General features: G+C 47.4%; 1 protein-coding gene across 1 annotated transcript; it reads left to right on the top strand.

Annotated features, from left to right (window-relative positions):
- Nucleotides 1-2,162: 2,162 nt before the first annotated feature.
- VSIG4 (V-set and immunoglobulin domain containing 4) lies at nucleotides 2,163-11,632 on the top strand. Its single transcript, XM_062502986.1, has 8 exons — nucleotides 2,163-2,310; nucleotides 2,998-3,354; nucleotides 3,913-4,194; nucleotides 5,093-5,161; nucleotides 5,951-6,022; nucleotides 6,712-6,825; nucleotides 7,996-8,017; nucleotides 9,145-11,632. Exons 1-8 carry the CDS (start codon nucleotides 2,256-2,258, stop codon nucleotides 9,326-9,328), a joined length of 1,155 nt encoding a protein of 384 aa, XP_062358970.1. The 5' UTR covers nucleotides 2,163-2,255; the 3' UTR covers nucleotides 9,329-11,632.
- The last annotated feature ends 5,399 nt before the right edge of the window (nucleotides 11,633-17,031 follow it).

A 17,031-nucleotide genomic window follows, 5' to 3' on the forward strand; every position in this document is an offset into this window, starting at 1 on the left:
CCCCAAGCAGAGGCAAGGGGTTGCTGCCACAGTCACCTTAGGTACAGGTGCCTGGTGCTGCATAAAGGACAACACTTTTCCTACCACAGTTCTCCCAACCAACAGGTTAAATGTAAATACACAAATAAATTCCTACACATCTTTTTTAGTCACACAGTCTGAGTTTCAGCTTGCTGGTTGGTCCAGATCACACTGATCTGGATACATTCCTGTTGTATTTTCACCCTAGCCAACAATCAAGCCCCACACAGCCACTTGCTCATTCTCCCACCAGTGGGATTTGTGAGGAGAACAGGAAAGGTAAAAGCTGGGAAACTCTTGGGTTAATATAAAGACACATTAATAGTGAAAGCAAAAGCTGGCACACAAGCAAGGAAAAACAAAGGATTCATTTAGTGCTTCCCAGGGACAGGGAAGTGTTCAGCCACCTCCAGGGAGCAGAGCTCCCTCATATGTAATGGTGACTTGGGAAGACAAAGCCATCTCTCCATATGTCCCCCCTCCTTCTTCCCCCCTGCTTTAAACACTGAGTGTGATGTCATGTGGTGTGGTGAGTTGGGGTCACCTGTCCTGGTGCGTCCCCTCCCCATCTCCCATGTACCCCCAGCCCCCCCACCAGCATGGCTGTACAAAAAGCAAGAAAAGGCCTTGTGTCTATGTAAACACTGATCAACAAGAACAAAAATATCTCTATATTGTCGACCTTGTGTTCAGCAGAAATGCAAAACATAACCTCATATCAGCCACTGTGAAGACAATTCTACCCCAGCCAAACCACTGTCTTTTAGCTCAAGACAGTGTGGGCTTCTACCCTCCTCCAGCAAGCTCTGTTCCCAGCAAAGGGGATCCAATGATTTGATCTTAATGTGGTCTTTTCCTTCCTTGAACCAAGAAGTACGTGAACACTGCAGCCCACAGGAGCTTTTCCTGCTTCTCCCTATCCCAGTGGCTGCAGGCTGGAGTGGCATCTCATAGGAAATTTTTATGAAGGAATGCATGGCCACAAGGGAGGATCCCACTGTGCCACTGTAGACCAAAACCATGTCTCACTATCACTACAGGAGGGCTGTGTCCAGACCAGGGACTGGGATTTGGTTGGCTGCACTGAATTAGTCTGATTACTTGTATTAGAGGATAGGATGTTAAATTTGTGTGTAACAGCAAAGGCTGATTTCAGTTCAGCTGAATGCAGTGAAGAAGAAGAGGTTCCTTTATTGGAGCAGAAGAAAAATTAAGAGCTGTAGAAAACAGCAAAAGGCAGTAAAATCCTTTGAAAGGGATATTTCAGTAGAAAACAGATACTTCTCTTGGACAGGACTAGTGCTCAATTACTGAATTATAGAGATTACCTATAGCATTTAAAGAATAGTAATATATAATTGCAGTTAAGAAACCATAATTTCATGGTCTCAAAGATTTTCTACTTTGACAAGTTCCTCTTTTTCTTTTTGGGCATCTCCATGTTCACCTGTTTCCCAAGTAGTCTGAAGGCATTGTAAGGATGTATGGCCCCAATTAGGGCTTGTAATTGAAAACAATTAATCAATTAAACAAAGCAGCTAAATTGCTCTGTGAGAAGGGAGGATCTGTCTGTGAGATGCAGTGGGATTGGTGGCCCAGATATCTGCAGCTCTTAGCAAATTTTTGGCTTTAGATTTGTATACCTGAATTCCTCTTCTCTTAAATGTGGTAGAGTGATACAGAATATTTCAGTGGGAAGAGGCCTACAGCAATCATCTGTATTGCACTGGTAATGTAAAGATTTAAAGGGTTTAATGAACCTTAACTTAAAGCATAGTGGTGGGTGTTTCAGAAGCTGGTGAGAAAGTGAACTGTGAGAACCTAGACAGTTCAGTTTCTTACAGGTGCTCTCTTATACCTGTGTGTACAATTGTGTGTTAATGTTTATTTGTCAGCAAGTAACACAAGGAGGAAAAGAAGAATAAAAAGTTGCCTAGGAATCGAAAGAAAGGAAAGAACTTAAAAACAGAAAGGGGAAAAACACAAAACAGCGTAGAAGTAATTTTTAAGCTTTCCTCTTTTCACCCTTCCTTAGGGTTTCTGCCCTGCCCACGCCTCTGACAGTGGTTACTGTGACACTTGTTTTCTGATAAAGAGGAAGGAAGAGACACCAGACGTTGTCCTAGATGCTCAGTGACAGAGTGAGCCCAGGCAGGGAAGTGCTCCTGATTTACCACAGCTTGGGGAAAGAGGGTCAGCCTGGCTGGAGACGGAGCAGCTGTGCCCTAGGAAGGATGGGAATGGTGCTGCGAGCAGCCGTGCTCCTGAGTTCCCTTCTCCACTGCAGCGGTGAGTCTGGGCTGGGCACAGCCCCTGCCCCTGAGGTGACTGCGTGTGCTTGGCAGGGGCAGCTCTGTTTTGGGAAGAGCTCAGAGTCACTCCTCAGAGTGAGAGAAATGTACTGGGACAAAAGCAGTAATCCTTATTTTTACAGGAAAAAAGAGTTTTTGGTTTCTTTACCCAGTGGTTCAAGTGTCTCATGTTTGGCTTAGGCTGAGAGAGTGGTGTGTTTCAGAGAAACAAATAGGTAGTAGAGGAGGGAAGTCTGTGTTGTTCCTCAGAAGCCCCAAGGGTGATGTCTGGAGCAGACACTGGCTGAGACCAGGGAGCTGCAACTTGGAGTTTAGACCAGCTCCTTCTCTCAGGCCTAAGTTAGCCGATAACTCTGACCCTGTGCTCTACTCAGTGCTGGTGGTGGCAGGAAAGCACCAGGCAGAGCAGGGGAGCCAGGCTGCACACATGGCAGGAGTCAGTGCCCTGAGCCATCAGCCACCTCCCATCCACCTGCCTCATGCCACACTGATTTTTGGTTAACCCACCCGTGAGCAGCCCAGCCCTCACACTCCCACCGACTGCTTGTGTTTCTCACCTGGTGGGTTCTCTTTGCCAATGCTCTTGCCATGGTTTCGCTACCTGGCAGCTGCCTTCACCCTGGCTCCTCTGTGGCTTAATTTTCATCCTCTTTTCTTCCTGCAGCTTTCCTGGAGCTGAGTGGCCTCAGTGAGATCAAAGGTGTCTGGAAGGAGTCTGTCACTCTGCCTTGTGCCTATGTGCCTGTGGAGGACCTTGTGCAGCAAACTCTCACCTGGACTGTGGTACATGACAAGGGTTCAGGCACCATCTTTCGGAGGGATAGCTCTGGTGACCACGTTCTCCTGTCTGAGTACAGGGACAGAGTCAGCATTACAAAGGATCACCCAGGAAATGTGTCTCTCCTCATCCTGAGCCTGGAGATCTCTGACAGAGGAACCTACACTTGCCAGGTCACCTGGAGAGACAGCAACAACAGCCTGATAGCAAAGGAGATCACCACCAATTTGGAGGTTGTTAAAGGTAAATAAATCCAAGAAGGAGGCTGTTTGGGAGGGAAAGGCTTGGACCAGGAAGGCTTTTGGGAATTAGACAGAGCAGGTAGGCAGTGACTGTGTGTTTCTACGCAGAAGCATTTTAATGATCAGAGTCAGCCTCCAGCAAGCAGCAACAAATACATCAGAGAGAAATTCTGCCCTGCACCCTGCAGCTCGGGGAGGACATGTGGCTCCTCAAGTACAGCTCATCCGTGCCCCTATCTGTAGCCAATGGCTCAGTGTTTCCCAGGAGCATGCAGCAGTGGGGAAGTCCAGGGATGCGGTATGGCAGTTCTTTTACTAAATTTCACCACCATGAGCTTGCCCTCCCTCATCCCAGTGTGGGTGTTTATAGAGGCACAGACAGCAGGACTGTGCGGCAGAGCCGAGCTCAGCCCGTGCAGGGAGGCGATGTGAGAGCTGAGCTGCTTCCTCCCAGCAAGGCACCGACAGCGAGAGCAAGAGCGAGAGCTGCTGTGGCTGGGGCACCGTCCCCAGCACAGCCAGGGCTCCGTGACCTGAGCCCCTCTGCTTTGTGTTCCAGTGGCAGCCACCAAGCCCATCATCAGAGCTGGAGAGCCGGGGCTGACGCTGCCGGCCGGAGCCAGCACCAGCCTGACGTGCGAGGCCAGCGGGTCCCCTCCCATCAGCTACCGCTGGTTCCGGAGCGCCCCGGCGGGCACAGCCGCGCTCCTGAGCAGAGGGGCTGAGCTGGCGTGGCCCAGCCTGCGGCCCTCGGACAGCGGCACGTACTTCTGCGAGGCGGAGAACAGGGTCGGGGCCGGCGCCGTGCAGCGCAGCGATGCTGTGCAGCTCACGGTGACAGGTGAGTGCCCGCAGCCGCAGCTGCCACGACAGCATCGTCTGCAGTGCGAGGGAACAGCATCCTCCTTCCCTGCCCGCAAAGGAGGAAATGCCGAACGCCTTCAGCGCTCTGACACACACCCTCCCGCTGGCTCCAGCCTGTGTCCTTCTGTACCGACCGTGTTCTATTTCCACTTCTTTGAGGAACTGCTCTTTTCTACCTCCGACATTTCTTTATTCCTCTGTGGGTTTTTTGAAGTTCTCCCTGCCTCTGTAATGCTGCTCGCTGCAGTTCAGCAAGTTTAGACAAGGAGTCGGAGCTTTATTTTGAGGACAAGGAACAAGTCAGTGGTAATTCGATGGCAGAACAAACCAAACTGGCCTTTGCTCCCCACCACCAGCTCCGTGCCTCAGGGAGACACATTGCACTTCGCACACGCCAGGCCCTGACACCTCCAGGCTCTGCAGGACGGTGTGTGACACCTTGGACTCAATGGCCTCGGAGACCTTTTTCAATCCGAACCTTTCTGTCATGGGTGCCTGGTGGAAAACTTGCAGCTCTCCTCGGCTCTCCCTCCATCAGCAGAGCTGTGAAGCCCCTGATGGCAGAGCCAAGCGCAGGCACCTCACAGTGGCCCGAGAAAGAGGCAGAGCCTGCTGAGCTCCCAGGGCAGGAAGCTTTGGCTGGAGGCCTGTGGTGCTTTTCCCAGCAGTCACACTCTGGAGGGAACAGCACAGCAACAGGCTCAGTGCTGCAGGTGCTGGCTAACACTGCTGGCACAGCATCCCCCTCCTGTCAGCTGGGAGGTGACTGCTTCCTCCTGCTCCTCTCTCCCACCTGTGGGCAATTCTGTATCACAGCAGCATCCCCAATGTGCTCAAACCCCTGTGTAAGCCTCTCCCTCCCCCTCCCCTTGCAGATGTGCCCACAACAACAGCGGCCTCGCAGAGGAATGTGGGAACCACGGGGAGACACCACTCAACCACAGGTCAGGGTGAGCGTGGTGACAGCTGATGGCAATGGTGGGGTGTTGGGATAGTGTGACGCCAGTGCTTGGCTGTGGTTTTATTGCTGGGTAACTGAGTATTGACAGTACTGAACTGCAGTCCATATGCCTCAGTTTTTAACTTATATATCTCTGAAAGTAGATTTTCCTTCCCTCCATTTCCAATCTATAGAGGTATAATAGGCTAGGTTTGTAGGAGTGACTTCATGTGTCTTAGGACTGCTGAAAATGCCATTTCCTAAGCTGCAGAGCGTATGGGATGGAATGGTTTGGTTTTTTGTTGTTTTTTTTTTTTTTTTTCTTTTTACCTGGTCCTGAATGGAAGCTGCTGAGGGGATGCAGATCTTCTGTCTCCACTGGCAGGCACAAGGGATGCAAAAGCCTTCTCAGACCTGACTGAAAACATGTACTTGACCAGCAACAGCAGTTTTGAAGGAGGGCTTGTGATTTCACATTTTTTTTTGTGGGATGTGGGAATTTAAGATGGACTAGAGCAGGCCTGCTTGTGGAAACTTTGTATGTTTGGATGATATTTCGTTAGGATATATATTATATATAGTATCCATCCAGTGACTATATGATACTACATGTGCTCTCTCTATAGTGTAGTGTATACACAGTGCTCATTTCTGCAGTTTGCCTGTTTTCACTGCCTTACAAAAGGGATGGAGACATTCTCTTCTGATCCTACAGCTCTAATCCCAGATCTTCTGGTGCTAAAATGAGGGCTGGAAGTGCACTCTCAGTCTTTAACTCACGTTTGTTTTGCAGATCTGCCCATAGCAGCAGCAACGACTTCTGAGAGTGGTGTGGGATATCCAGGGAAGAATGAAACAATTCATGGTACGTAAGAGCAAAACCAAGCTGGGAAGATTAAGGACCCAAACCAGATGCTCAGTAGTCAGGAACTTCAGCCTCAAAATTAGTGTTCTGCCTTTTTAGCTGCAAAGTGCATTAACAGCTGTTCTCAAAGGACCCCAGGAATTCTTGGTGACTCTTTAAAGGCTGGAGATGTTTTTATGGAAGAATGAAAAGAACTGTTGATATATGGAGTGCACAGAGTTATTGCTGTGTTCCTGAGCAGTTGGTCCATCTTTATCTTGGACTGTCAAAGCTGAAACAGCAGAAAAGCCTCAATGTGTGCCTTGAGCAGGTCTACACATCCTCCAGCTTTGCAGCATTGTGACAGGTTTAGACACTTTCCAAACAGAACTGAGAAGCACCCTTGAATGGAAAGCTTTATTTCATGATCTGCAGTGCAGTTATCCTGCCCAGCTCACATCGCTGGTCACCTCAGCACGAGGTGGACACTGTCTGTCCAGCTGTGGTCTCTTGGTGAGGTGTATACAGTGCTGAGTCACACAAAACCCACTCAGAGCCACAGCACCAAGGATCTGTGGGGTCACAGCCCCATGTGCTCAGACAGGGCTGGCTGTTGCTGTCCTCAGGGATATGGTCAATATCATGTACCTGCTGCTGCTGTCACCCAGGAGGGCTCCCTTGTCTGAAAATCCTCTGTTGTATTGCTTTAGATTTCCAGAGGACTGGCTTGTCCCTTTACCTGGTCATCCTGATTGCTGTGGTGTGTGGTGCTGTGGTTTTCCTTGTCATCTCTCTCATCATTTGCATTAGAAAGCCCAAAGACGGTGAGTAGAATGTTCTGGAAAGCCTGAATGTTTTACATGTGCCCAGTATGGTTTTACCCTTGATGGGTTTTGGGGCCTGGAGCAGTGCTTGCAGCCACCAGGTGCAGCTCTGGCACCTGCACCATGCAGGCAGCAGATGATGTGCGTGGATTGACACAGATGGTGGGATGTCCAAAGAGGCAGAGAAGTCCTTGAAGTCAGGAGGGTTTTCCAGGCACCACACATGGGGTCGGGGCAGCAGTGGCCCTGGTGCTGCTGAGTTGCACTCTTCCATCCCTGCACTGGCTCTGGAGCAGCTCAGTCCCTGCCCTGCAGCCCATCCCAAGGTGGGTGGCTTGCTCTGCCACAGAGCCTTGGGATGGTTGTTTATCACTGCTCCTTACAGACATCCCAGTGTTCAGACTCACCTGCTTGGCTGGGCTCATAGCTTCAAATCTTTGAAGTTGAGGTTTCATCCTGTCCTGCTGCTGGGAAGTGCCTTTGGCACCAGCTGCTGCTCGGTAGCTCCTGTAGTTGGCACCCAGAGGGAAGAGGTCATTGTCAATTCTCCCTATTCCATATGAATTTGTTTCCTCTGTGGTCTTTAGTCATAGCATCCATTCACTGAATGCCTTTGTCTCTCCTGCACTGCCACCAGAAATCCCCTTAACCAAATGTTCCTTGGAGCCCCTTCCTCACCAGCTGTGCAGAGAACACACAGGTGTGCTTTGGGATCCCACAGACTTCATTTTCTCCTTTCTTGCTCTAATGATCTTCCCATGCTTCCATGCTACCAATTGAGAATAAAATTGTCACGTTTATTTTGCCATTTTTCTTATTTTTATAGTTTGTTATTTTTAAGGAATCCAGAATAGCCACTTTCAAAACTGTGCTTTATTGAACTTCTAATAAATAAGGAAACTGTGGACTTCTGGTTTCTAACCTCAACTTCATCTTTGACATTGGGCTGGTTATTTTGACCCAGTTGCGTGATAGCTGAGTTGTTTTTGTTTTCTTGGAGTGAATCCTGGGAAACTGAGTCCTCACCCATCGGACACGATATCCAAGGCTGTTATTTTTGTTCTGTCTTCAGAGGTCATTTTGTTAAACCAAGAAGATAAACAACAGAATTCTTTTTTTAAATAATGTAAATGCAAATTATTGACACAAATTCTGATTTTTCTTTTCCAGCTCAAGTCTATGATGTAAAATTGTGAGTATAACCCTTCATCTGGCACATTGATGAGTCCTGGGGTGCTGTATCAGAGAAGAAATAAAAAGTACTGCTATAGCTGTCATAATGAAAACCCCCTTAAGCAGTCTGGGTGAAGAGGTTCACAGTTAGCTCAACAGCAAGTTGTAGGATGGCCTGTGGGCTTTTCACAGCAGCACAGAGAGAGGATCTTTTTCATGGGAAGAAAGATCTTCTTTTTCATGGCAATATCAGAATTGTAGAAGTGAGCAAGAGCTGTTTATTGACTCCTAAGCCCAGAGAGGGCTACTGAAGATGATTGCCAAGGCTAAATTTTCTATGTTTTTCCAAGGCTAAATTGCCAGTGTTTTTCAAATGCAAAGGAAAGGGGCCCACCTTCTAGACACCACTGGTTATGCTCTGATTTATCCTCAAAACATCCCTGAGTGAATTTGCATCTTCTAACCATAGCTGTGGCAGGAAGTTTTATAGCTGTTTCTAAACTCAGGTTTCACATCCTGATCTACTTGTGACCTGTGGAAGTTTTACTGGAAAGCCTGGTAATCCAGTCAAAGCACACAAGGAGAACCACTTCTCTAGGTATAAAGTGCTGCTGACTTGAGTATTACAGTGGGATGTGCCAGCATCCCATTGCTTCCCCAGCAGTGTGTAAGGCAGAAGTTTAAGTAACAGATGACCCCTGAGCAATGAAACAAATGTTGTGATGACATTTCTCTTTAGAGGATCTATCTTCATTTAAAAAATTAGATACCATAAGCCAGAAGGTAGATGTGGGCTGCTTTCAGTTCTCAATTTACCCTTCCTCCAATATTTTTTGTAAGCATTTACTTCAGCAATTATCTGATTGTGCCAGTGCAAGAAATGGTGGTAAAGCTTTCATTCTTGCACACCCTTTGCTGCCTCTCCCTGGAAACTTTCTCAGGGTTAGAAATTATGCTGCTCCAATGCCCAAGGTTTCTCTGCCACCAGACAGCAAAGGACAAAAATCTCTCCTTCAGAATACTGCTGTAGTCCAGATCCCCAGGTCTACATAGGCCTGAGTCAGACCACGATACTGATCAAAATCCTGCTGGTTGGGAGATGTTTCGTTTACTCTGGTTGCCACTTTTCTTGCTTTTTAATTTCAGCCATAACTCAAGAGCAGCAGCTTCTTCAAGCACAGGTCACTATGAGGAACCCATCTCTTCCACTGAAAATAACTATGTGATGGAGCTTGGGGAAAACAAAGTCTCTGAAGAAGTAAATAAGAATGTGTCTGACTGTGCTGCAAACCCCCAGGAATCTGAGTATGAAGTAGGGGACACTTCCTGAGAACCAGTGATGCTCTGCAGATACCAGTCCTGAGGAGCACCTTCACCCAGACAAAATGCGTGTTTCTTTTCATTTTTGCCCCTGACAAATAGGTTGGACAAGCAGTGGTTGCTCTCCTTTCACAATCCCTGCAGTGAAAATTAATATCTTGTCAGGAACTTCAGTTACAGACTGCTATACAGAACTTCTGATTCTGTTTTCCTTGCTTCCCTCTCACCACCTCTATCCAAGAAAGCCCTTTGAAAGCTGCAGCATGCAGGTCCCGGGCTGGGAGCACTGTACTGAACTTACTTCTTTATCTGGCCAAAAGGACCAGTGTTCCCAGCCTTTGTGTGGTGTGGTGTAAGGAGAGCCAGCACTGAGGGTTGCTCAGCATCCACGTCCCTGTGGGTGAACAGGGAAGGATGCAGCTGCCCTGGGAATTGATGGTTCTTCTCCTGCCTACCTGAAGCTGCACAGATTTAACATTAGAGACCTTCTAGAAACACTGAAAGGCAGATTAATGCCAAGAGGAACTCTGGAACCTGCCACACTGGGAGAAGCGGTGCAGGAAGCAGGAATGTCCTGTGCAGTCCTTGTGCTGCCCTTGGTTTCCTTCCCCACACTGCAGTGAGGTTCTAGACACACTGTCCACAGCTCTGGGTGCTTCTGATACTGCAGTCAGGCATGCTCTTTCTGAGCTCACGTTCTTTGTTCTCTCTTTAAATGCATGATGGGTATTTGAAAGAAATTAGATACTTTTCCAGAAGTTTGGGGTAACATTGCTTACATGTGCCTCACAAATTTTGCTGTGTGCATTTCTGCACAAGTGGCTCATTTTGCCACTCACAGCCCCTCACTAGATACTCAAGAAGTGCTTTCCTCCCAGCTTAAAAGGCCTGAAGGGTAAGTTATGAATAATTTCTACTGCCCTGAATAAATCTATCATGCAGAGTTGCAGAAGAACCTTTTTATAACAGACAGGGTGATCCTGTGTCCCATTAAAAGCCATGCAGACAGATGTGAAAAGGGGGGAGTGACCTGAGGGATGAGCAAGACACTGGTAACACAGGCACAGGATTAATGCACCACTTGCTGTGCTGCTCACACTCAGGACAGCTCTGCATCTGCAGGTCTGTGAGCATCAGTTCAAAACTCTCCAGACATGACAGGGAGTGTGAGGTGCTAATGGAAAGGTATTCTGGTCAAAAAACAGGATTGTGGTAGTGTAAAGGCCGTGGACTACCACTATGCATGTTGGCCTCATCTTGGGTTTAGCAGAGCAAGAGAAGTTACTGAGAAAGACTGTGGAGAGCAATAATTGGTACAAAACTACATCTGTGTGAACAGTCTCTTGGAAAAAAAGAAAGAAGAAACAAATGAGCAAAGTGTGCCCAGGGGGGTCAGGGCTGAGAAGGTGAAGGGGCTATTTGTTTACAGCTTCTCTGACAAGGATGCAGAAATTAGTGATAATTGTCTGGTAGCACTTTCAAAGGGCAAGAGAAAGTACTTCTTTGTATGTAGCACAGAAGTAAATGTGGAACGCAGTGTTGCTCACCTTGGCTGAGAGCCAGGGGTCTAATGGGAACTTACAGGAAATAATGATTTAAAAGTTCATCAGTATGCACAAACTAGCAGGCACACTTTCCAGGCACTTATCACTGACCTTATATTTTTTCCTGTCCTATAAGTTTTATTTCTCCTTCTTAAGAATGTACTTTAAAATCGAGGGCTGGGACATCTTGATTTCTGAATGAAAAGGGAATACCTGGCAGCTGCTGGTGCTGTCATGGAGAAAACTGCCAACATGTACATGCAGCTAACTGTAGATGTGGAGAAAATAGGTGTGTGTGTATGTGTTTGTGCATGTGTGAGGTCAAACGAGGCAGGAAGGAAATGTGGCAGGTACTGGGGCACTGCCCATCCATCTGAGCTCAGCCTGACTGCTCTGGCCACCTGAAATAACCTGCAGTGCTCTTCAACTTCAGGGTCATGATGTGGCCAGAGCTCTAGCCAGAGAAGGGAGTACTGAGGGAAGGCAGAGATGCAGAAATGGTGTCCCACTGAGGACAGGGTGGTCAGTCACACCATGGTCAGAGCTCTCACTGCTGAAACCCCATGGCTAATGGCTGCCAGGAATCCCACAGCTTGCTCCAAAATCACTCAATTCCAGCTGCACTGAAAAGCCACAGGCAATGTAGCCCTACCAGTGCGGTTAAACAGCAGTGTTATCCTGGCTGGACAGCCAGCACCAGGAGCTGATGCTATTAAATACAGCTGTTGTAAGGCAAGCTCATAAAACTGAAAATAAATCCATGAATCCTGGTCTCCATGTGTTTTGTGTCTGCATGCACTGTGGGACAGTTGAACAAGGTCCAGGTCCTTCCTTGGTCTGGGGCATACCTGGGCAGAAGGGCAGCTCCTGTGCAGTGGCAGCACCGGGGATGAGCCAAAGTCACAGCAGATCATCCCAGACCAGCAGCTTTGTTTACCAGACCCAGAGCTCAGCCAGCCTCTGCAGAGCACTGGGAGGAGGAACTGGGCAGAATGGAAAAAGTCAGCATCAGACAGTGCTGAGACTCCAGAAAGCACCAGCAGCTGGTGCATGTGGTACCTGGAGGTAAGGAAACATCTGTACTGTTCTGAGGGCTTGGGATGTGCAGCCCACCTGCAGCACCAGGAAAGAAATGAGAACTCAGATGACATCAGACATATGGTTCACTTTGTTGGAATCAGGAGCTGTTTACAAGGATTTGGCCAAGCTAATAGCAACACAGAATTAATGTCATTGACCTGGGAATTCCTGGGAAGGGAAGTGATTTTTTTCAGAGAGAACACTTGCACATCTTGTTTCTGTCACACAAGCCTTAAGGGGAAATGCTAATTTACATTAATTTCTGTTTCTTTAAATGGAACAAGGTTATGTTTTGATGACTGACTTTATGACTATCTGATGTGACAGAACTGTGGTGTGAATGACTGGGGGAGATCACACTATCAGCTACTCTGGGAAATCCAAAAAGTACTTAGCAAAATATATTCTGTTGAGTCAGATCTGAGAGTTAGCTGTGGCTGGACCAAACAAGAAAGTCTCAAGTAAAAATCGCTGCTTTGTTGAGTGCATGTGGTTGAAAAATAGCACTTTTAGACCTTTCTTCTTTAGTTACCTAGTTTTTGGTGATTTGTTCACATCTGGGTACTGAATTTCACCTAACTGAAAGCTAAGGATCTTTTTTATCACCATAGAAATGATAGCAAACTTAAGTGGCCACTGGCAAACTTTCTCAGAACACGAATGTAAGATGCAGGGTCAGCAGAGCTGGTCCCTTTGAACAGGGTCTGAGTGACCATCTGTTCTCAGGTTTGGGGACATGGGGACTTGGCTGTGTCACCTGTAGTTAACCCAAGGTGAGTAGCAGAAATGGCAGAACAAAGAGTGCCTGAGCTGTTGTACTTGAAGAAATGAGGCTGGCAAGAGTATCCTGTCCTGTGTGGGAGGAAGGGGGGTACCTGGGGGCACAGGCTGCAGTCACTCACCTGCAGCACTGCATGGGAGAGAGCAGCAAGTTTAACCCAGAGCAGAGACACTGGAATAAAATACTGCATTTTAATAAACCAGGTAGCCAGCCAACATGTCTGAGACATTGAAAGCTTTTTCTTCTTTTGTTCAGATTCAAAACTATGAGGAGTCCTTTTAGTAAGGAAGAAATGGGCTGACTGTGTGACTCAGAGAGCTGTGTCTGTATCCAGGGAGAGAAAGATGTCATCTACATCACATTTGGGGAACTACAGTTATTCATGTCCACTTTAGTTAAAGAGTCTTTTGTTTTTTAATCCTGTAAAATAGAGCCTCAGGAAGTCTTGCATGTCCGGTTCAAAAAATAATCCTATCAGCAGTTTTAGCTTGGGTTTTCAACTTCTTTCAGGGCATGTTCCCCAAAACTCAACTTCTCTTAAACTTTTTGTGTAGGAGACTGTTTGTTTAGGACAAGGCTGTACTGCCAGTCATCCATCAGGGTGTAGAAAAGGTTGGGCTTTAATCATCTCTATGAAAGTGGACACATTTCCCTCTTTGAGTGACACAGCTAGCAACTTTAACAAGTGCTTTTTTTGTTTGCTTGCTTGCTTTTTGGCAGGACTCAAACATCACTAAACTCTTCTCAGGGGCAGCATGGACAGGTGGATACAGACCATATGTACTGGTACCCCACTGGAAGCTGCAGCAAAGATGCCAAGAAGTAAAGTCAGCAAAAATCAAGTTTCAATGTCTCACATAGACATGCTTTGCAAGAACAGGTGCAGCTGCCCCCATCACCTTCCTCAGCAGGATGGCAGCCAGTTGTGACTCTCAGCCGGGAGCCCTGGATTAATTTTTTATACCAGGTCTTGCAGCACAACATTTAGCTTTTTGCTCCAGACAAGTTCCACTACAGCAATCAGCAGGGTGGAACTTGGAATCACAGTCAGCAAGGACATGCCTCCACATGGGACTGAAATGAGATCCACGCAGTTCTCATTACCTTACTGACTCTGGGAAAAAAGTAATCTCCAGCTTTCATTATCCTAGCAGAGAGGGAATAAGCTGTCAGTGACATGGAGCAGAACTTCCAGAGATGGTTTCAGCTGCAAGGTGAATGTCTCAGCCCAAGCAGACAGGTGTTTGTTGTGATGAGATGAGGTTGTGGCAAAACCATCCCATTCACCTTTCTCTCCCAGCTCCAGTAGAAAACAGCTCCCTGTCCCTCAGACACATCTGCTCCTGCTCAATAGATACTGCTTTCCTGGTGCAGCTGTTAGAACCATATGCTAAGGCATGGCTATTGAGTAAATCCCAAAAAGCTGCTCTACTGACTATTAAATGCCTGTACCAGAATTCACTACATCAGTAGATTTGATTTTATACATGTTTCTTATCCTTCTGTCAGCCCTTCTCATTCTGGTAATAATTAGTAAGCACAGATCAATCCTGTGTATCACACCTAGATAATTCTTGGAAGTACTTTTAAAGATAACCTACAGAGCACACTCAGATTGTCCCTTGGCTGCCAGTCAGAAGTCACCTCCTTGGCAAACACGGTGTGTGCTTTCAGAGCATGACTTTTGCCCATGAACTGGACTATTGCAGCAGAAATGTGAGCTGAGAGAGTCTGTGATGCTCAACATGACCTGGAAATGGGCACTTGCCGCTCAGAAAGGCAGCTGGGTCCTGGGCTGCATCAAGAGAAGTGGATGGGGACAGGGAATGGGACTGGAAAGATCCATACAGCCTTTCTCCTTCCTTCACCCTTCACCTAACTCAGCAGTGAAATGGACTCGTGATGTTTCAGAAAGAGGATCCTAGATGACAAAAGACAGAATAAAGGGAAGTGTTCTTCACTTGCAGTCTGGTCCCAGGAGGGTGGGGGTCTCTTGGAGAAAGGAGGACAGACCTGCACTTCTAGGAGAATGGGAGAAATTGGGTGGACAGTGGTGTTTGTGATGACTTTCATCAGCTGCAACGGTGAGTAAATGCTTCAATGTATAAGAAAAAAATCAGAGTACTAAGAGGGTAGGGAAAATATTTTGAATTATAGCATCTTTTTTTTTTTTACTTTACAAGTCAATCAGAAAGTCTTTAGCTTATTATTGTATTAACCACAGAGCCTCCGAATTCATGAGAGTCTCCTTTGGCATCAGATACAACAAGGTGCTTTCAAGAGTACAGCAAATGGGGCAGTATTGGGCAAGTCAGCTTCCCCTGCCCCAAGGCAAGAGCAGAAAGCAGATTTTTGGGACCCTTGGCAAGGACCCACTGTGGTGTCCAGCTCTCAAAACAGTCTTGGTGAAGCTGGGGTATGCATTGTAAATTTAATTACTCATCCTCATTGTTCTGTTAGCATGGGCCTGGGAAGAAGAGCTGTGAGACCAGGTGACACCACATTTGATTCCCCTTGGTCTCTCCTACCTAGTGACTCTCTGGTTGCATCAGGAAAGCTGGAACTGGAACCTTGGCTTCAATTCCTATGCCTCTGGTTGCATATACCCTTTCTCAGGGATGTATGACCCTGAGAGCAGCAGAGGATAGCTTTGGGAAATAGGAGAAAAGTGCTCTTACAAGTTGTATACAAGAGCACAGGATTGCTCCTGATATTTAGAAAATTGGGCTGAAATATATTCCCCATTTTGTCATAAAATATCCCAGCTTTGCAGATTACCAGGATCTTCCTCTCAAGCAAATTTTTGTGAGTTAAAGCTGCTGAATACAGCCAGTGTCTTTCTGGGGAGGGGAAAGGGGAGAAGAATAAGGGGTATGGGGAGAGAGGACCCAAGTCAAATGAAATTCAGGTGATTTGCTACTTACAAGATGCACTTCCCAGAGGAGATGTGGGATCCATAGGTAGGCAGTGGGAGAAGTTGGGAGAATGTGCGGAGAAAATCTGCCCACTCTTCTCCTGTGCCTACCTGAATGCTTGACAGGGTGCTGATCTGGGTCAGGTCTGAAGTTTTCCAAGGCTAAAGTAAAAGGATAGGTCTTGGTCCACCATTCCTATTCCAGGTCCAGTACTGCAGGGAATATCTCTAAATGTTCCTGCCCACAAGGAGCCTCTGTACCAAGAAAGAATTAGGAATTGGCAAGTGTCCAGAGAGAGAGACACAACAAAAATAGTTGTGGGCAGTTGTTTGCTTCCCCGTGCTTGATGATGTGAGCTGTCTTAGTGCTGTGGTCTTCAGCACATCTGAGACCTGGCTGTGTGCTGGCATCTACTGCCTGGTGAGTCCTGTCTATCCAGAGGACATTTCCCTCTTCTGCTGCATTCTGATTTCTTCCCTTCCACTGCTGTTTCCTGCAGCCCTCCCGGATCTGTCTGGTGTCCACCAGATCACAGGCACATGGATGGGATCCACCACTGTACCGTGTACCTATATGCCTTCAGAAGGTTTCACACAGCACACACTTAGCTGGAGTCTGGAGCGGGACTCCAGTGTCTCTACCATCTTCCTGAGGGATGATTCTGGTGACCACATCTTGCCAGCTAAATTCCGAGGCCGAGTCAGCGTCCCAAAGCACAGCACAGGGGATGCCTCACTCCTCATTGAGAACCTTGAAATGACTGACAGTGGACACTACACCTGTCAAGTTGTCTGGAGGTCTACAGATAACAGCTTGATAACAAGAGAGATGACCACTACAGTTAAAGTTGTCAAAGGTAAATCCAGCAGTAAAGCCCTGCGCTTGTGCAGCCATCTTAAACCAAAAGAAGGTAGGGGGACCAGTGTTGGTGTAAATACTCTTTCACACCACACTATCAGGCCCATATAGGTTGGGGGTTGAAGCATCTGCCTCCCTTGCTGTGTTGGTTAACCTTCTCAACACGTGGAGGTGTAGCAATGAACTGGGGAAAGGAGCCAGTTAGTGAACAGCCCACACTGGATCTAATGATGGGCCAGTTGAACCCATAACGTTTGAGATAATATCCAGGTCTGGTTCTGTGCAAGCAGCCAATATCTCGGTGGTTCTTGCAGCAAGTGGGTGTTGTGTGAGCCAAGCCTGACTTCTCCCATTCCTGAGCATCCTCAATGTGTGCTACAAAAATGTCTTTCTGCAAGCGGGCCACCCACCCCAGGGAGCAGGACTTTGTGAAAGGGTGACAGCAATGGTGGCACAGCTGGTGTAACCTGGGTTAACAAACAGGTGAGCCGAGCTCAGCCCGTGCAGGGAGGCGATGTGAGAGCTGAGCTGCTTC

The sequence above is a fragment of the Cinclus cinclus genome, chromosome 15 (genome assembly GCF_963662255.1).
Source record: "Cinclus cinclus chromosome 15, bCinCin1.1, whole genome shotgun sequence".
Lineage (NCBI taxonomy): Eukaryota > Metazoa > Chordata > Aves > Passeriformes > Cinclidae > Cinclus > Cinclus cinclus.

Bases quoted from the DNA above. Each gene is read 5' to 3' on its own strand.
- VSIG4 (XM_062502986.1), top strand. From the start codon at position 2,256: ATGGGAATGGTGCTGCGAGCAGCCGTGCTCCTGAGTTCCCTTCTCCAC. The intron at 6,023-6,711 runs GTACGTAAGAGC...GTATTGCTTTAG, and splicing joins GAAGAATGAAACAATTCATG to ATTTCCAGAGGACTGGCTTG. The intron at 8,018-9,144 runs GTGAGTATAACC...TTTTAATTTCAG, and splicing joins CAAGTCTATGATGTAAAATT to CCATAACTCAAGAGCAGCAG.